The sequence below is a fragment of the Myxine glutinosa genome, chromosome 5 (genome assembly GCF_964187855.1).
Source record: "Myxine glutinosa chromosome 5, kmMyxGlut1.1, whole genome shotgun sequence".
NCBI classification, from domain to species: domain Eukaryota; kingdom Metazoa; phylum Chordata; class Myxini; order Myxiniformes; family Myxinidae; genus Myxine; species Myxine glutinosa.
In genome coordinates, this window is record NC_136265.1 from 27,913,138 (window position 1) to 27,934,017 (window position 20,880).

The 20,880-nt window shown below is 44.8% G+C and overlaps 1 protein-coding gene across 1 annotated transcript in view; it reads right to left on the bottom strand.

The window, feature by feature from the left end:
- The window catches only part of LOC137427788 (collagen alpha-1(XIV) chain-like), a 209,656-nt gene that overhangs the window by 28,533 nt on the left and 160,243 nt on the right, over nucleotides 1-20,880 (bottom strand). Inside the window, exons 35-46 of the mRNA XM_068117529.2 lie at nucleotides 18,927-19,073; nucleotides 17,272-17,343; nucleotides 16,223-16,362; nucleotides 11,334-11,457; nucleotides 10,251-10,394; nucleotides 9,488-9,652; nucleotides 9,149-9,187; nucleotides 7,066-7,204; nucleotides 5,734-5,876; nucleotides 4,960-5,069; nucleotides 2,987-3,136; nucleotides 275-352 (exon numbers count right to left, since the gene is read on the bottom strand). Of these exons, the coding sequence (XP_067973630.2) occupies nucleotides 275-352; nucleotides 2,987-3,136; nucleotides 4,960-5,069; nucleotides 5,734-5,876; nucleotides 7,066-7,204; nucleotides 9,149-9,187; nucleotides 9,488-9,652; nucleotides 10,251-10,394; nucleotides 11,334-11,457; nucleotides 16,223-16,362; nucleotides 17,272-17,343; nucleotides 18,927-19,073 (1,451 nt within the window). The remainder of the gene's footprint in view (nucleotides 1-274; nucleotides 353-2,986; nucleotides 3,137-4,959; nucleotides 5,070-5,733; nucleotides 5,877-7,065; nucleotides 7,205-9,148; nucleotides 9,188-9,487; nucleotides 9,653-10,250; nucleotides 10,395-11,333; nucleotides 11,458-16,222; nucleotides 16,363-17,271; nucleotides 17,344-18,926; nucleotides 19,074-20,880) is intronic.

Consider the following 20,880-nt stretch of genomic DNA (forward strand, 5'->3'; position numbering starts at 1 on the left):
CTTGCAGTAACCTTCTGTTGCCATGCTCCTTTAAATAAGATTTAACATGTGGCACACATGTGGCACACATGTTCGACATAATTCAGCTGATAAAGGTCACTACCTGGCCAAAACGTCCATCTGAAGCTTTCCTTTGGGCTCAGCTCTTGCTTGAGGTACCATTTTGTCCTTTTGCCTTTTCATTGCTCACCTTTTTGCCCGAACCGTAAACAATTCCGTTAAAGTTTCCAAAAACAGTCAGGACGGTGAATGTGCCAGGCCGAGTGATTCTCACCAGAGCAGGGAGTTCACAGCAGCGGTCTCGCTCCGCCCAGGCCACGCTACATACCACCTCCAGCATCTGCACCTGAAACTGCACGTGCACACAAACTTATTGAGGTTCACGCAGAAAACGAGTACATTCGTTTATCTATCTATAATTCCAGCAATCTCTGTGTGTGTGTGTGTGTGTGTGTGTGTGTGTGTCTGTGTGTCTGTGTGTCTGTGTGTCTGTGTGTGTGTTTGTTTGTTTGTCTGTGACCGCTGTTTCTCGACAACCACGGGTCCGATATACTTTAAACTTGCCAGGTATATTGCTGGGGACCCGAGGATGTGCCTTTTCAAGGTTTCATATTAATCGGACAAGTAGTTACCGAGCTATGTCCAAAAAACGATTCAACCAATCAGAGAGCAGCGAGCTATCACGTGTGCCGAACGTGCCGAACAGACTCTGCCTCGGACGGCACATTTGAGAGCGTATTCATTTATTTCACGTTGGCAAACTATGTTGGCGTTAAACTATGTTTTAAAACTAATTAAAACTAATTTGCCATTCTTTCGCTTTCCTGCGCCTTTGTGCACGCTATGGCGATTTCTTTACCAAACTCCGCAAGCCGTTCGCTTTGGACCAAACCATTTCATGTAAATAGAGGGGGGGGATTGTCACCGTACTCGCAAGCCGTTCGCTTTGGACCAAACCATTTCATGTAAATAGAGGGGGGGGGGATATAATTTTAGATATATATATATAGTACGGGCATGCCCTAGTTTGTACAAATATCTCTCGATTTCATCTGAATAATTAGGAAATAGATTTTCACGTGGATGCGTCGTCAATGGATACCGCGCCGCCGCCCGCGTTAGATGCCAACCCACTGTTACCTTTTCTCTCAATTAAAGGTCATGTGGAGAGAGAGAGGGAGAGAGAGAGAGAGAGAGAGAGAGAGAGAGAGAGAGAGAGAGAGAGAGAGAGAGAGAGAGAGAGAAAACGAGAAAAGAGATGCAAGTAGAAGAGTAAAAACATCAGATGCTTCCGACTTGAAAAATGATGTTCAAAGCGCACATGACCTTTGACCTTTTGAACCCCAAATCTGCGATGCACGTACTTATGGACGGACGAACACAAGGACGGACAACCCGAAAACACAACGATTCCGGGTGCCCTTGGCATGCAGATCCCACCAGTAAGATGTGAATGTGACTTAACATATTAAACTGGGCATCCCATCTGGAAGCATGGGTTGGGGGATGTTAAAGATCCCATGGTGTCATGGGTTGGTGGATGTTAAAGATCCCATGGTGTCATGGGTTGGGGGACGTTAAAGATCCCATGGTGTCATGGGTTGGGGGACGTTAAAGATCCCATGGTGTCATGGGTTGGGGATGTTAAAGATCCCATGGTGTCATGGGTTTGGGATGTTAAAGATCCCATGATGTCATGGGTTGGGGGATGTTAAAGATCCCATGGTGTCATGGGTTGGGGGATGTTAAAGATCCCATGGTGTCATGGGTTGGGGGACGTTAAAGATCCCATGGTGTCATGGGTTGGGGATGTTAAAGATCCCATGGTGTCATGGGTTTGGGATGTTAAAGATCCCATGATGTCATGAGTTGGGGGATGTTAAAGATCCCATGGTGTCATGAATTGGGGGAAGTTAAAGATCCCATTGTGTCATGGGTTGGGGGATGTTAAAGATCCCATGGTGTCATGGGTTTGGGATGTTAAAGATCCCATGGTGTCATGGGTTGGGGGATGTTAAAGATCCCATGGTGTCGTGGGTTGGGGGATGTTAAAGATCCCATTGTGTCATGGGTTGGGGGATGTTAAAGATCCCATGATGTCATGGGTTGGGGGATGTTAAAGATCCCATGGTGTCATGGGTTGGGGGATGTTAAAGATCCCATGGTGTCGTGGGTTGGGGGATGTTAAAGATCCCATGATGTCATGGGTTGGGGGATGTTAAAGATCCCATGGTGTCATGGGTTGGGGGATGTTAAAGATCCCATGGTGTCATGGGTTGGGGGACGTTAAAGATCCCATGGTGTCATGGGTTGGGGATGTTAAAGATCCCATGGTGTCATGGGTTGGGGGATGTTAAAGATCCCATGGTGTCATGGGTTGGGGGATGTTAAAGATCCCATGGTGTCATGAGTTGGGGGACGTTAAAGATCCCATGGTTTCATGAGTTGGGGGACGTTAAAGATCCCATGGTGTCCTTCGCGAAGAGTGGGCGAGCCATCGTCGGCCCACTGAACAAATTACAATTTCCTGCTCTAACTGTACAGGAGCACTGCATAAGTGGCACAGTAATGCTACAACCACATCCACAACCACAGCCACAACCATAGCCACAACCACAGCCACAACCATAGCCACAACCATAGCCACAACCACAACCACAGCCACAGCTACAACCACAGCCACAGCCACAACCATAGCCACAACCACAACCACAACCACAGCCACAACCACAGCCACAACCATAGCCACAGCCATAACCACAGCCACAACGACAGCCACAGCCACAACCATAGCCACAACCACAGCCACAACCACAGCCACAACCATAGCCACAGCCATAACCACAGCCACAACGACAGCCACAGCCACAGCAACAACCACAGCCACAACCACAGCCACAGCCACAACCATAGCCACAACCACAGGCTGCATACGAAACTAATTAACGAATGAATTAGGTGCAGTGCCTGTGGGTGTGCGTCTCACACTTGCAGAGTGGTCCGTTTGGCCCAAGAGTAGACCCAAGCCTTCAATGCCAGTTGTGCTCACGTTCCCTATTCGACCAATGGGTATCGAGCCAGCTGCCTGGCAGTCGATGTGTAGCCGGGCCTCTCGCTCAGCGACGGTGACGTGCACCTGCAGAGGATTGGAAAAGGGGCAAGCACTCGAACTTCAGATGGGGTCACAGAGACTGGATTGACAGGTATGAAAATAGTACTTGTGGAGCCTATTGTGAAAATGATGATGGCGTTTTTTGTGACCAAAACGTCTTCTTCTTCAAATATACGATATAAAAGCAAACAACACGGTCCGTGAAGCCATGAAGCCATGTGACTACATATCTATTGATTACATACTGTTTGAAAGTCGGTTGCATAATGTCTATTAATTATGTATGTCTATTAATTACGAATTATTGGAATAAACCTTTCTACCCTTTAGACTGCTGAGACCGCTTAGACCTTTGAAGACCCTTTAAGTCCCCCAAAACCCTTAAGACCACCAATACCCAAAAGACACTTAAATACCCTTAAAGACCCCAAAGACCCAAAATACCCTAAAGATGCTTAAAGACCCAGACGACCCAAAATACCCTGAAGACCCAAAACACCCCAAAGACCCAAAATACAGCGAAGACCCAAAAGACCCTCAAAGATCCAAAAGACACGAAGACCATTAAATACCACAAAGAACCGTAAGACCCCAAAGACCCGTAAGACGCTTTATACCCATTATATCAGCTTGGACCCCTTGACCATTTAGAGCTTCACACCACTTGGACCTTTTGTGATTACAAATAAATTACAAACAAGTACAGATACATTCAAAGTACACCGTCCCCATTCCAAATAAATAAATATCCTCCAGCGCCGCATTGCTGCGGCGCCTCAGGCGCCCGGCGATACCGCCGTGCAGCTCATAGAGACTGTATTAGAAGGGAGAGGTGTACAATAATTGATTGATTAATTGCATAATTAAAATCAATAAATAATGATGATAAAATATTTTCTTTGAAAATCAATTAAATAAGTCATGAATCGAAGAAAAAGCAATTAATTGATTAATCAATAAATAATTAATTGATTTATTGATTAATCAATAAATCAAAAATATCCTTTATAGCCACATCACTTGGTCATTGTCATGTCCGAATATCAGCTTCCGAGCTTAAAAGTTTCCTGAGATATTGCCCAGAAGAGAAAGTAAATAAATAAGTCCTTAATTAATCGATAATAATTGAATAACTAATCAATTAATTGATTAATCAAAAAACCAAAAATATCGTTTTTGCCAAAGCACTTGCTCACTATTGTGTGGAAATTTCAGCTTCCTCGCTCAAAGGATGGCCAAGATATCGCCCAAACAAACAAACAAACAAACAAACAACCAGAGTGAAAACTGAGTACTCTCTTTCGGTGCCCGGCAATGACTTCATGCAGCACCTGGACATGGATTATATAAAAGGAGCGGTGTACAATAAATAATATCACCAATATTACAAATAAATTTATACAAACCAAACGTTTGCATTATGATTGGTGTAAATCAGGCCAACACAGCAACTCAATTTCAGCCAGGTCATTATCCGCAGTTAAAACAAGCCTGTGCCTCCTCAGTGACGTGTGGTGAGGTGAGCATAGTGAGCCGATTATAATGATTGAATTGAAGAAACAGTGATTGTGGCAATGCCAATGGTGGTATGATGATTATTATGATGGTGGTGATGATGATAAAGATCATGGAAATGATGAAGGTAAGTGCTGATGATGAAGATGATAGTAGTGTTGATGAACATGGTGAAGCTGATAGAGGTAGTGAAGATGTAGGTGAGGTGATGATGAAGATTATGCTGGTGATGAAAATAATATTTTTTGGGAATGATGAAGATGAGGGTTGTACTGATGACAATGATGGTGATGATGGCAACATGATCCAGGTTGTTTTGCAGGCCCACAAACCTTATGGAAGCTTCCGTAAAATATCTTATCGACAGCTGGTCCCTTAAACTCAGCCTCCATGATGTCTCCAGCATCCGACACCGAAAAGAACGTGAGTGCTTTCTTCTCTCCTGAAAACGTTACAACATCCTCAGATGCCTATAATATCCATCGGCTCGGAAGATGAACACCACTAAGAAATGGAATAACCAATCACAGTGCAACATGATCAAGATGTCATGCAGCAACGTTTTTCTAAAACGACATCATCATTATAACGAGGTCCTTTCCTTGCCAAATGTGAAATAAAAAAAGTAAAAAAGTAAAAGTAAAATACAGGGAAAATTGGGAAAAGGAGAAAGTCATTTGGCCCATCATGCCTGTGCCATATCCACACCGCAGCGCTCTGATGAACTGCAGCTCGTGCTAAATATACAGTGCAGATCATCCCAAGCAAGGAATTTGGCCAGGAACATATCTTGCCTCTAGTTAAAAGAAAAGGGATTGCATTTTGGAAACCCACATCTGAAAGTTGGAAGAATGTGAAAAAGAAAATTGAGCATTGGCCAATTTGGCATTCCCGGCCGAGCACTTAGCTCGTGGTGCTGGGATCCTCGGATCATATCCAGAGCGATTCACTGCTGATTTGGCCAACGTCAACTCACGTCCTCCAGTGAGGATTCCAGCATCATTAAAGAAACAACAATTCCTTTTAACTGTCTGTAGGGTCTGACTGCAAACCGCCCTCATGATGACGTGCCAATAGAGGATGCTGCATCTCAGCAATTTGCTTACCATCCAGCAGGATTCCCACTTCAGGTGCTCCAGCATCATCCAGCACCTGCCACGGTGCGAACGACAGGTGAGTAGAACTCGGTGGAATCCTCAGCATCAACGATATGGTGTACGTTGCTGGAAGACCATTTGGATGGATGTCCCTGGTCGACACAACAACTGTTTTGAGTATATCTTTGGTGCCCCCATTTCTCCACGGTTTCAATATCAATAGTCTCGAATTTCGAAATCCTTTTGCCTCTTAATCCTCCACCTGCTTCCGTATGCATTTGTCCCACTCTTATCTAAAGGTACCTTTAACGTATTGGTTTAACCATTTATACACCACCGAAGGTGGACGGAGGTTATGTTTTCACCCCTGTCTGTCTGTCTGTCTGTGAGCAGGATATCTCAAAAAGTTGTGGACGGATTCAGACGAAACTTTGTGGGCAACTTGAGTGTATGGAAAGGACAAATTGATTCGATTTTGGTGAAAATCCACATCTGGATCAGATAATTTTAAAGTGATATTTCACCATTGTGTGATCAGGGCAAAAAACAACAACAATATATAGCACGATATCTCAAAAAGTTGTGGACAGATTTCAAGGAAACTTCGTGGACAGGTTGCGTGTGTAGCAAGGACAGATTGATTCGATTTTGGGGAAAATCCAGATCTCGATTAGATAATTTTAAAGTGATATTTCACCATTGTGTGATCAGGGCAAATATATATATATATATAGCACGATATCTCAAAGAGTTGTAGACAGATTTCAAGGAAACTTCGTGGACAGGTTGTGTGTGTAGCAAGGACAGATTGATTCGATTTTGGTGAAAATCCAGATCTGGATAAGAGAATTTTTTAGTGATACTTCACCATTGTGTGATAGGGGAAAAAAACAACAACAATATATGGCACGGTATTTCAAAAAGTTGTGGACAGATCTGAACGAAACTTAGTGGACAGGTTGGGTGTGTAGCAAGGACAAATTAATTCGATTTTGGTGAAAATCCAGATCTGGATCAGATAATTTTTCAATGATTCCTCACAATTGTGTGATAGAGGCAAAAAGCAATATATAGCACGATATCTCAAAAAGCGGTGTACGGATTCGGATGAAACTTGGTGGGCAGGTTGGGTATGTGGATGAATCGATTTGTTTCTGGTGAAGAACTGGATCTGGATCCGACCTATCAGCGAGACACGCTCTACTGCTCAGCCTGGCCGAGGTATGCGTTCCACCGAGTTTCTCATTGCAACCTGCCATCATTCATTCAAGTACCATCAATGAGCACCACCTGAGACTCCATTCCTTACCCCTGAAGCTGCGAAAAGTGACAATTCCTTACTTGGTTGGGACTTTGAGCACGGCATCGCTTTGGAGATGGAATGCCGGGAAGGAATTAAAGGAACCCGGCGTCATGGACACTCCATCAACACCGGAGTACCTCTTCCCAGTCAGGCTGAAAGCTTCCATCAAGCTGAAGCCTGCAAAGACGACATAGGGATGACGAATTATTGGAGCGGGGAGGAAAATAAATAAATCGAAAAAATGAAAAGAAGACGATGATATTGTCGTGCAACCGCCGAAATTTATATCAGGCGGTCGCGGATGCCGATCACGAAGGCTTTACTCCCGAGGCGAAAACTCAATGGCGGATTCCAAAACCAAAAGCTACCCCAAGCGCGCGGGATGAAGGGAAGCGGCGAGAGCCACCGCAGCCTTAGCTATTACAATCAACCACCCAGAAAACTGCGTTCAGGTATATATAAAAATAATACAAGGGTTTATTCAAATGTAAAAGGCAGGACAGGAAAATGTGATAATAAATCTGAGGTAACTAAATTGGGATCCCACACACAACAGATATCAAATACAAAACGAGGGAATGGAATTAACAAAAAGAACACGTCATGTATCGTGTAACCGCGGAGCTCGGTCTTATCTGGTCTCGTTGTCTTGTCCGTCCAACGCGGCTCCAAACTGCGGCGTGGAGGAATCCTCCGTCCGCCTCACACGCCCCGCTAGGCCCGAGCCAACGCCCTCGCCGCTGCACACGAGGTCCGTGCACCAAACTCCAAAGCACCGAGCACCGCTCCAAGCACCAGCACCGCTCCAAGCACCACGAGGTCCCACAGCAGGACAGCGAGCTCCACTTGGGCTACACCTCAGCCCAACTCGAGTCGGGATCTCTGAACGACTCGACTCGGCTGCTCAAAACAACACCTCGTATCGACTCGACTGCGCAATGGCGTTCGGCAACTGGCGTTCAGCAACTCCCTATGGCTCAACTGATCTCCTCCTGCGAACTGCAATGGCGTTCAGCAACTGCTCTGGATCAACTGCCAACTCAACTCGTGCGCACCTCAAACGAACTCCCCGAAAATGGCGCTCGGCCCTCGTTAATATCGATCTTCCTCGTGACGTCAGCCCTGGCGCACTGCCAACTAATCAGAGCCTCCACCGACTCGCCGGCTCGCCTGGTGTATGCCCACTGCGCCACTCTCACTCTCGTTCTCTGTTCCTTGTGTTATAGCACGTGCTATGCAAGGTGGATAGGCCTCTCGGAGGCGCAAATGGTGGCGGCCATGTGGCGGTGTCCCGGCCTGATTTCCTCCTAGGTCATATCAGGGGGAGGGGGAGGGCGTTCTTTAGTATTGTACTAAGGGATCCTAACTAAGTGTCTAAGTGGTGTGCAGTGCCAAAATGGACAGAGGTTTGGCTAACCAGGTGAGACAGACAAGGGCGCTACTCCTTAATCCCGACACTACTTAACACACGAATCTCCTGGTAGATTCACAATTATACATCTTAACCGACAAAACGCCTACACATGAACTTATTACAGGTAGTGTTCCTTACCGCGACATCTCGAAGCATGTTACCTACTCAGATCTATTCTGCTCTATATATCACTACCCAAATTCATAACGATATTTTAAAGTCTGGAGGCAGTGGATAGACATGGCGCTGGTGGCTGGATGTGTGCTAATTAAAAAATTAAACACAAATGTCCTGGGTTGACTAAATTGGCTGATCTTGATTGGCCAATGATTTCAACTGCAGGTTGGCAACGGCAAACTACCCAGTGTGAAATATGAACCATGCAATAGGTCAATGCATCAGTAGCAAAACCCCAATAATGACGAAAAAAACGTTGGTTTAAAAATTGCATCTTAATGATTCACATGGAATTACCTCCAATCAGCTAAGGTTGATATTGTCATGGTATGGGTGGCAGCGGGGGTGCTGGTGCAGGTGCAGGTGGGGTGAGGCAGGGGAATAAACATCATCAGAGATTCTACAAATTTTGTCTGGCAAGATAGCCTAGGCCCAACCTATCCTGGCAAGTCGCATGAGTCTGAGAGACAGTGAAAAGAAAAATGCTTTAAAATTCTCAAGGAGTGCACAGGGAGAGTTGAGATTCTCACCAGAGACGGTGTAACCGTTGAGAAATACAAGGGGACAACCTGTCGAGGCAAGAGATCGGTAAATAATGAAACACCATCAATATCAGTTCGAAACAAATTACAGGTTCGTGTGGAGAAAGTAAAGCGTTTTCTAGACTCAGTGGATCCAATGCAAAGAATAAACAACCAAATTCCAATTCCCCCCTCCCCCCCCCCCCCCCCCCAAAATTAAATACAAAATAAAAAATGAAAATAAAAGGGTCATGATCACTTCCAAGTGTTACTAAAAAGTTAGTATTGTGAAGATGAATACTGCGAAGATGTTGATGCAAATAGTGCCGCGAGTAAGCGGCTCCTCACGTGAAGATGCGGTTTCGCAGACGAAGGTGATCAGCTGGTCCTCGATTTTGCGGAAGGAATTATAATCATCCACCAAGAAGACGTGTCGGGTGCTGGGCTGGCTGCCAATCTGGCTCAACTGAGAGAAGTCTCCATCAGCCACCCCAATCGCGAACACGCTCACACCTGCACTCGACAAAAGCGCACGCGCACAACATTGTTAGGAAAGTTTGGTAACACAGTGGGAGACGGGGTTTTGAAATCACTTGTGTGTGTGTGTGTGTGTGTGTGTGTGTGTGTGTGTGTGTGTGTGTGTGTGTGTGTGTGTGTGTGTGTGTGTGTGTGTGTGTGTGTGTATATATATATATCATGTGGTATCTTCGTGTCACAACATATAAGTGCGTATATATATATATATATATATATATATACAGTATATATATATGTACAGTATGTGTATATATGTACAGTATGTACAGTATGTACAGTATGTGCATATATCTATACACATACTGCACATACATAGGCCTATATATATATGTACAGTATGTGTATATATGTACAGTATGTACAGTATGTACAGTATGTGCATATATCTATACACATACTGCACATACATAGGCCTATATATATATGTATATATGTATATATGCACATATATTGTGACACGAAGATACCATATGATAAAATATATATATATATATACATACATGTACACACACACCAATGGTTGAACACTGATAAGTCTGGACACCAAAGTGCTAGCCACAACTCTCTGTCCCACCGTTGAGTTGGATCTCTTTAGCGAGCCGCTGCACCTCATCTTGAGACCTTCCATCTGTCAGCACCACAAGGACACGTGGTGTTCCTGCACGTAGTCCCGCACCGAGTGCAAACATGGCTGTTTTGGCATGTTGCAGCGCCCGACCTGCACGCATCAAGATGAGTTTCCCATATATGTCACACAGTACACTCCACAGCTCACGTGTACACTGTTACACTGTAAAATGTTGACTGTGCAATATTGGCTAGGCCTCGGGTACCTGCATCAACAATACAACGTGTCACCACTGAATGATCTTTCCTCCTCTCCCTCATCTCTCTTCACTTGTTAGTTGTCGGTTGGTTTGTTCCTGTTCCGTTTAATCCGATCTTTCCTCTTCCTCTTCTTGATGTGCTTGGTGCAGCTTGTTCGTTGCCATGTGTCCTCTAACTCCCCTTGATCTCATCCTCACCTGGACTCTGCTCTTGGTGTTTCCTCCATTCCATTCCACTCTCGCTCATCCATGAGCCTTGACCATGTATCCAAAAAAGAAAATTCCCATTCTAAAAGGAAAGTTTAGGCCTAAATTCCCAGGATAAAAATGCACATCTAGCTGGCCTGACCATCAGCTGAAGACTCCAGCTGATGCGCTGTTTGCCAAATTTACCGCAAAACATCCATGAAGTCCACAAATGAAGCTTAGTACTCTCAGTGGCATGGTGATCGAGTTGCAATAGGTGGTGGAGAGTGAGACTCCACTCTGCGATGGAGTGGCGACCTATCCAGAATTCGTTTCAGCCTTGAAGCGTTCATGGACTTGGCCCGAGTGTCCGGATGCTCTGCCAGAAGTTGGGACTTCATCTATACATCCAAGCTCTCTACCTCCATTCCTTATCCTCCTATCTAATCCCAAACTCCTTTATCTTCCAGAACATCTCAGCATCCCTTCTCTTCCCTCCTCATTTCTCTTCTTTCCTTTTTCTCAAGTTCTTTTCCACAAGTTCTCAACCTCCTCAAGCATAAGTAATATCAGGGTGTCTCAATCCTAAGTAATAGTGCGATTCATCTCTGCAAGTCACCAGTGTCGTGCTTTTTCAGACAAACCGGTCTTGGTGTTCCCTCCTTGGTAACGAATGTTCTTTATGGCTGTCAGCAATCCGGGCTTGGAAGCGTGTTCGTTCAAAAGCACTTCCGTACGTGCTTCGTCGCTGAACTGGACGACCCCTACCTGCGCACAGAAACACACGGTAACATTTAAACTGCCACAGGTAGTTCCATAATAGCTTAGTGATTCCCTAGGGGATTGGATATGACTGTGAATTGCATTCCTCATGATGAGCAGGCAGTGCAATGCATTATGGGATATCTCATGCATCTAGAGGGATGTAGACCAGGACTGTGACCAAATCAATCATTCATTCATGTTATTTCAGGATGAGATGAGACATCAAAGAGGATGTTATTTTATTTTGGAGAATGGGCATATACAAAGAGGATGTTATTTTATTTTGGAGAAATATTTGATCTAACCCTGCATCTGGCTGAATTACTATTATGTGGCCAATAGAGCACGTCATGACATTTATCCATCTGATGGTGTAGTTAAACCTGTATGAAAATGCATCACACAGGTAGAAACCACCTGTTTCATATAAATGTAAAGGTAGAATGAGATTAATATTCTACGAAAGAAAATGCAGTGCATAACAGTAATATATATATTCATATATACTTAATATATACACTACATGACCAAAAGTATGCGGACACCCCTTCTAATTAGTGTATTTGGCTGTTTCAGCCACACCTATTGCTGACAGGTATATATAATCAAGCACAGCCATGTAATCTCCATAGACAAACATTGGCAGTGGAATGGGCCGTACTGAAGAGCTCAGGGACTTTGAACATGGCACCGTCATAGGATGCCACCTTTCCAACAAGTCAGTTTGTCAAATTTCTGCCCGGCTAAAGCTGCCCCGGTCAACTGTAAGTGCTGTTATTGTGAAGTGGAAACGTCCAGGAGCAACAACAGCTCAGCCACGAAGTGGTAGGCCACACAAGCTCACAGAACGGGACCGCCGAGTGCTGAAGTGCGTAGCATGTAAAAATCGTCTGTCCTCGGTTGCAACACCCGACTACCGAGTTCCAAACTGCCTCTGGAAGCAACATCAGCACAACAACTGTTTGTCGGGAGCTTCATGAAATGGGTTTCCATCGCTGAGCAGCCGCACACAAGCCGAAGATCACCATGCGCAATGCCAAGCGTCGACTGGAGTGATGTAAAACTCGCCACCATTGGATTCTGGAGCAGTGAAAAGGCGTTCTCTGGAGTGATGAATCACACTTCACCATCTGGCAGTCCTACGGACGAATCTGGGTTTGGCGGATGCGAGGAGAACGCCACCTGCCCGAATGCATAGTGCCAACTGTGAAGTTTGGTGGAGGAGGAATAATGGTGTGGGGCTGTTTTTCATGGTTCTGGCTCTGCCCCTTAGTTCCAGTGAAGGGAAATCTTAACGCTACAGCATACAATGACATTCTATATGATTGTGTGCTTCCAACTTTGTGGCAACAGTTTGGGGAAGGCCCTTTCCTGTTTCAGCATGGCAATGGCCCCATGCACAAAGCGAGGTCCATACAGAAATGGTTTGTCGAGATCGATGTGGATGAACTTGACTGGCCTGCACAGAGCCCTGACCTCAACCCCATCGAACACCTTTGGGATGAATTGGAGCACCGACTGCGAGCCAGGCTTTATCGCCCATCAGTGCCTGGACTCATTAATGCTCTTGTGGCTGAATGGAAGCAAAGCCCCACATCAATGTTCCAACATCTAGTGGAAAGCCTTCCCAGAAAAGTGGAGGCTGTTATGGCAGTAAAGGGGGGGACCAACTCCATATTAATGCCCATTATTTTGGAATGAGATGTGTGATGTTTGGGTGTCCACATACTTTTGGTCATGTCGTGTGTGTGTGTATATATATATATATATATATATATATATATATATATATATATATATATATATATACACACACACATTTAATCTCAGTCTATAAAGACCTGACTCGCCCTGCAGAAGCCATCCTAGTTGGAGGTGATGGGTTGGTTTGCATACATGTGCATTACATCACCGTCATGTCGTATTCAGTCAGAAGAGCTGTTTTTGTTTCAATTTATCTTGCCTGACTGTATTTTCTGGTATGGGACTCGATCTGTCCCATGTTGCCTCACTAAGCTAGTGGGCTGAAATCAAATCATATATATATATATATATATATATATATATATATATATATATATATATATATATATATATATATATATACAGTGAAACCTTGACTTACGAGTTTAATTCGTTCCGTGACCGAGCTCGTAACTCAATTTGCTCGTTTCTCAAATTAAATTTCCCCATTAAAATGAATTGAAATGCTATTAATCCGTTCCAGCCCCTCAAAAACCACACCAATTTTTTTTTAAATATACAGTATATATAAAAATATCTCGCGCTTTATATTTCACCTGTATGCAGCATACAAGTTGGCAGGATGGCCTGGACTGGAGGTACGCACACTTGATTCTAAACTGTCCAGCCTGGGTTTGAATCCCGACCCAGCTATAACCTGTCATGTCGGTGTTTCACAGGCAGGGTGATTCATCAATGTGTGTACTGCTAAACTGGGCGCCCCGTTTGAGTCCCATTAGTTGTTGGATGTTAAGGATCTGTGTAGTGTTCTGGGCCTTGTGCTATTTCTGGTCTTCATCAATGACCTCATCAATGACCTCATCGAAATGACCTCATCAATGACCCATCGAAAACCTTGATCTTTTCTACCCCCGGTAATTCACCCCAGAGTCCTTGCAGTGTTCATATGTTTTATTCCTCTCCCACCTCCCCCCAAGTCCTCCCGATGTCCCTGCTCTCAAATGTTGTGTTTGTGTCCTTCCCCCTCTCTCCCCATCTTGTCTGCCGCTCCCCTTGTTTTTTGTGTTTTGTGTGTCGGTTTGTCTTTTTGTGTGATTAATGTTAGCTCTTTCACGAGCCTCGATCTTGTATACAAAAGAAAAAAAAAAAAATCTCACCGTGTCTTCCATAAAGAGAAGGCGAGCTATCGCCGGCACTCTGAACAAGTTGTGGCCTGGCATGCTCTTCTCCTCTGCCGTTATATACGTCCTCCTCGGCATCTTTTTCCAGAAGAGCCCTGTCTCGTCACAGTTGAAGATTTGCTGGGGGATGTATCGTTCTGCTTCTATCAGTTCGGCAAAAGTTATAATAAAATCTTCAGCTGCCTTCACATCCGAGCTTGCTGCCTCACCATGCCTGACGACGGAGTGAATGCCGGTCCTCTTCTTAAAATTATCAAACCATCCCCGACTGCCTTTTAATGACTTCCGATGCCTCGTCCGTTGATGTTCCCGCCGTCTACTGCACCAAATCCCCGTAAATGTCTCGGGCCTTCTCACACATGATGCTCTCGGTCACGGTATCTCCTGCGAGCTGCTTCTCCGTCAACCACACAAACAACAACTTCTCCATCTCTTCATGGACAGAGGTCCGGAGCTTTGAAATAATCGTAACGCCCTTGGCTGGCGTTATAGCCTTTATCGACTCCTTCTGCTTCAAAATCGTACATATCGTAGAAGTACTACGATCGTACTGCCTCACCAAGTCGACAACACGCACACCTCGCTCATGTTTTTCGACGATTGCGTGTTTTATATCCAAGCACATCATCCTCCTCTTCTCAGCACTGCCCTTGGCACTCAATTTCTTAGGACCCATGGTTAAAACTAAGAAATTTTCCAAAATAACCAAAATGCGAAAACAAAGCAGCAGCGATATACGGCAGAGATGCTTACACGGCAAGATAACCACGTGACCGGAACCCACCTGGTGGCGGGTGGCGTAAGCTCGTAACTCAGATCTCGGCTCGCATCTCAAAGCAAAAAACCGCCCGAGCGACGGCTCGTATCTCGGAAAACTCGTAAGTTGGTGCACTCGTAAGTCAAGGTTTCACTGTATATATATCTATCTATAATTCCAGTAATCTCTGTGTGTTTGTTTGTACGTTTGTACGTTTGTACGTTTGTACGTTTGTTTGTTTGTCTGTGACCGCTGTTTCTCGACAACCACGGGTCCGATATACTTGCAACTTGCCAGGTATATTGCTGGGGACCCGAGGATGTGCCTTTTCAAGGTTTGAAATTAATCGGACAAGTACTTACCGAGCTATGGCGATTTAGCCGTTCGCCGTTCGCTTTGGCGTTGCGAATGGACCAAACCATTGCATGTAAATAGAGGGGGGGGTTCTGTGGTCGTTGCGAATGGACCAAACCATTCATGTAAATAGAGGGGGGGGGGGTTCTGTGGTCGTTACTGCCACGTGGTTTCAAAGTTTTTTTTTGTTGTTGTTGTTTGCACGCATGTTTTTTTGCACCCACGTACGGGCACGCCCTAGGATGTTTACACACACACACCCCTACACAAATTTTTTTTTTTTTTTTTTTTGGCAAGGAACGGGCACCCACGTACGGGCACGTCCTAGCTTATATATAGTACGGGCATGCCCTAGTATATATATATATATATATATATGTATATATATATATATATATATATATATATATATATATACGACCCCATTACTGTGGTGGGTACCAGGATGCAAGTGCCAGGAGCAGCCATTTGGCCATGCATGTCAGTTTGGTTTGAATCAATCACTATACCAGGGTACTGTACTGTATGAACATTTATAGTACTGTACTGTTTTTGCAATTGTCAAAATTCATCCCAAAGACTGAAACAACAATTTGCTGTTGACAAAAATGTCAATTATCCATCATTTTAAAGGGTTCAGAAGCTAATGGAGGGAGAAAGAGGATTGATATGCCTTGAAACAGCAACAACCATTGCAACAACGAGCACAACCACAACAGCAGGGGCAACAGAGCAAAATATTCCACTCAAAATAAATACCAACAAACTTTACCTGCATTCCCTGAGGTCCAATTGTGTCAAATGCCCCAACGATACGTCTCAAAAAGGAAAGCACCTTCCCAAAGTTATCATCCCCGATGCTCCACGAGCCATCCAGCAAGAACACGAGGTCAGCCTTGGCACCTTTACACACTGACCAGGTGCGGAAATGAGGAACATGTTAATGACACCAATAAAGGCTTGGGTTGATAACTTCACCATGACTTGTAGAAATCTTACTGGCCTAAAATGGAGTAAAAGTGGATATCGCCAAAACTCCAAAATTTACTTGCGGCGGAAATAGCGCCACCTTTGGTGGTAGCCGGTATTACAAATAATCTTCCTTTTTAACATGAAAATGACATTGTCTACTATATAAGAGAGATGTCTGTCTGTCTGTCTGTGTCGCCATTTTTCTCAGAGATGGCTGAACGGATCTTCGTCAAACTTTCAGATGTTCATCAGTGAGTGCCTGGGAGTGTTTTAGGCAATATATATTTTAAAAGATCGTTTTTTTGGAGTTAAAAAACAAAATCGCTCAATCGTGCCGAAGCCTTTTAAAAGTTATATACAAGTACACATTCGCATAAATAAATACAAAACAATCACCAGACATTTGAACACAAATAAATCAAACAATTCCGGAAGTGTACGAAGTTGGTAGTACGGCTTCTTCTTCTTCTTCCTGATCGGCATCACACAACGCAGAAACGGGATGAACGCCACATTCACCAGCATATATTCAACGAAAAGGTGATGAACCCCCTTCCTCCCCTTCCTCTCCTGCCTTCCCTCTCCCCCCTCCTTCCCTCCTCCCCCAATCCCCCCTGCCTCCCTTTATCCCCCATTTCCCCCCCGCTCCCCCGCCCGGCAACGCCGGGTACTTCTGCTAGTGATCAATAAAATTTCTTTCAAAATGACAAAAATTGAAACTATATAAAGTGCATTTCCAAAAATGTGTCGCAGCACTTTGCCGACCGTAGGTGGGCCGAGAAGGGTACTCCCGCCAAGAAGGGCGTACCCGCTCGTTGTTATAATTCCGCAAGCTGTATTCCAATGTACCTTTCCATGCTGGGGGTATCGTTGGAAGCGGTGTTGTGGTCGTATGTTTAGGGGGCCTCGTTGGAGCAGGTCCTGTTTAAGAAGACACACAAACACACACCTAATCATTTATTGAACAGTAACGGCCATTCCTGAAGCATTTTTGTTAACATTAAAAGAATGTTGTGAATGATACAAACCTATAACACCCTTTACGGACTTAACATATCTTAAATGTCAACCTTGAAGTATTTGTTTACCTAAACTGAGAACTCTATTAACCTTTAACCAATTGATAGATTTTCCAACTGCCCAGATCATCAGCTGTGATCCGTTCTTCCTCGAGGTTTCGACCCTTTCAGGCCAGAACCTCTCCAAACAGTGGGTCCACAAATGCGGCTGTGGATCCACATGAGTAGATCCACAACCTCACCTGTGTCCAGACAGTCGGTCAACACACATACACACTGAAAAAAAAGAACTAATAATAACGATGTGTTTCTAATTTTGTGCCAAGACATCGCACGTAGGCTCGTGTGAAGATGGTCATGATAAGGTAATGATGGTGAAGATGGTCAAAGATGGTCAAGAGAAGGTCATGATGGTGAAGATGGTCAAAGATGGTCATGAGAAGGTCATGATGGTGAAGATGGTCAAATATGGTCATGAGAAGGTCATGATGGTGAAGATGGTCAAAGACGGTCATGATGGTGAAGGTGGTCAAATATGGTCATGAGAAGGTCATGATGGTGAAGGTGGTCAAAGATGGTCATGATAAGGTCATGATGGTGAAGATGGTATGAGAAGGTCATGATGGTGAAGCTGGTCATGTGAAGGTCATGATGGTGAAGATGGTCATGAGAAGGTCATGAGTGTGAAGATGGTCAAAGATGGTCATGAGAAGGTCATGATGGTGAAGATGGTCAAATATGGTCATGTTGGTGAAGATGGTCAAAGATGGTCATGATGGTGAAGATGGTCAATGATGGTCATGATGGTAAAGATGGTCAAAGATGGTCATGAGAAGGTCATGATGGTGTAGATGGTCAAAGATGGTCATGAGAAGGTCATGATGGTGAAGATGGTCAAAGACGGTCACGATGGTGAAGATGGTCAAAGACGGTCATGATGGGGAAGATGGTCAAATATGGTCATGAGAAGGTCATGATGGTGAAGATGGTCAAAGATGGTCATGAGAAGGTCATGATGGTGAAGATGGTCAAAGACGGTCATGATGGTGAAGATGGTCAAATATGGTCATGAGAAGGTCATGATGGTGAAGATGGTCAAAGACGGTCATGATGGTGAAGATGGTCAAATATGGTCATGAGAAGGTCATGATGGTGAAGATGGTCAAAGATGGTCATGAGAAGGTCATGATGGTGTAGATGGTCAAAGATGGTCATGAGAAGGTCATGATGATGAAGATGGTCAAAGATTGTCATGATGGTGTAGACGGTCAAAGATGGTCATGAGAAGGTCATGATGGTGAAGATGGTCAAAGATGGTCCTGTGGACCTCTCTGAGATGAAGGTGGTCATCAAAGATGGACGATGGTCGTTTAATGAGGATGGTCATCAGATATGGTCAAGTGAAGCATATACGAAGACCATTTTTCTCCAGGTAAAAAGCACATTCACCAAAATGGCAGATTTGCAATCCTTATGATGACTTACTGGTGTGGTGAGACACAGATATGGGAGATCCCTCTGCGCTGGCCAGGCGGACGGCTACGCGCACGTTGTACAAGGTGTCTGGCCTCAAGGTAGATGAGCAACGCCGGGTCACACCTGCTGGCACCATCTCCTCCTGCCTGTCGCTCCCTAGAGTAGGAGAGTAAAGCGCGAGCACAAAGGGTTGCGGGATGAAGAGTCACCATTGTTATCAACCGATTGTCAGTTCCAAATTTGCATTCACAACCTATTGTCCAATGCAATTAAATAAATAAATAAAATAATCCCACTTCACACTGAAAACAAGTAAAAGCAAAACGATAAAACACAATTACTGGAAGAACCATGATAGTGGGGCGGCTTAGCCCAAATATTCAAAAGAATTGTGCATTTTGTGATACAAGCACCAAATTTGGCACACTAGTAGACTATCATATTATGAAAAGATCTGGATATTGGGCCATCTCAGATTCAGAGATTTGATTTTTGCAAGATTTGCAGATTTTGCAAGCTGAGATTGCAACGCCAGGGACGGCCGACTCCTTCCTACGAGCTGCCCATGTCACCCGCACAAGAAGAGCTCATCAAATCACTGCAGCGGCACTGCACATCCTGCAACACCGTGCGTATGAACGCCACTGTATGACATATGCTGATGATGCAGAAGACCTGCCTGAGTTCGAAGACTGGTGTCACCAGAGAGGAGAAGACATTCCCAACTTTCAGTACTGGGCAACTGTGCTGGAACTAGAGATGTTGGTACTGGTCTACGTGCGTTCTCTGCGGCAGGCTTCATTCACGACGTACCTTGATGCCCTGACGGAACTGGTCCCATGGTTCCATGCCTTAGACCACACACACTATGCCAGGTGGGTCCCTGTTCACCTGAGGGACACGGTTGCACTCCCAATGAAGCACCCAGATGTAGCCAGAGAATTCAGGGCTGGCAACTTCACTGTACAGAAGACGAAGAAGGTGTTCTCTTCGATCCCAATCGAATCGAAATCTTGCAAAAATCAAATCTCTGAATCTGAGATGGCCCAATATCCAGATCTTTTCATAATATGATAGTCTACTAGTGTACCAAATTTGGTGCTTGTATCACAAAATGCACAACAGGTTTGCTATGCTGCTACACTATGAGGAAAAAGGCAATCCTGATCATCGTGGAAACATTAGCAGACATGCCATGGGGATTGGGCGAGGATTGGATGGGAGGAGGAGGTTGTGAGGGAGGATGTTTGAGGGAAGCAAAGAATTTTTTAAATAGTTTGACACAATGCTAACATGGGAAGAAAGTTGATTTATTTTTAATTACCAGTCACATGAGACCAACCACAAACAACCCCGGCTGCCGCATGTTGCCAGGAGAAAGGAAGCGGGGGGTTCCGGGGGGGGGGGGGCAGGGAGCGATGGAACTCTCCATTACTCGATGCTACATCGACTAATTTAATGACAAAAAAGAGAAGACCGTTTCCTCATCGGTGGAACTCTGTCGCATCTGCATTACATCAAGATATTCCTCGGAGAGGGTATTTAAAATCTGAGAGCACACATGGCCTGCGCAAGTCCCCCAATGGCGGCCAATCCGTTGTTCGGACCGTCGGAACGCTGAGCCTGCACATCATTTCCATCAAATATCTGTCCGAGGTGGTTGTGCCTGATGCCCTCCTGCGCCAATAGTCCAGTCATTCTAGCGAACTTTTACCCCTAACCCACCACTAATTGCAAGAGAAAAAAAATGATATTTTTCTGAAACCTGTCGATCCTCTGAACAAATACATAAAATTATACTCAATTATAATGAGTGGATCATACTTTATTTTCAGATTGCCCGTAGAGCTGTCTCGGCAGAGGACATCGCACAAGTGGGGCGAATCAATATACTGTGGCGGACACAAAAGCCCACTGGCGTGGTGACATCATTCCACGCACCAAGTGGGCGGTGGCCACGCCC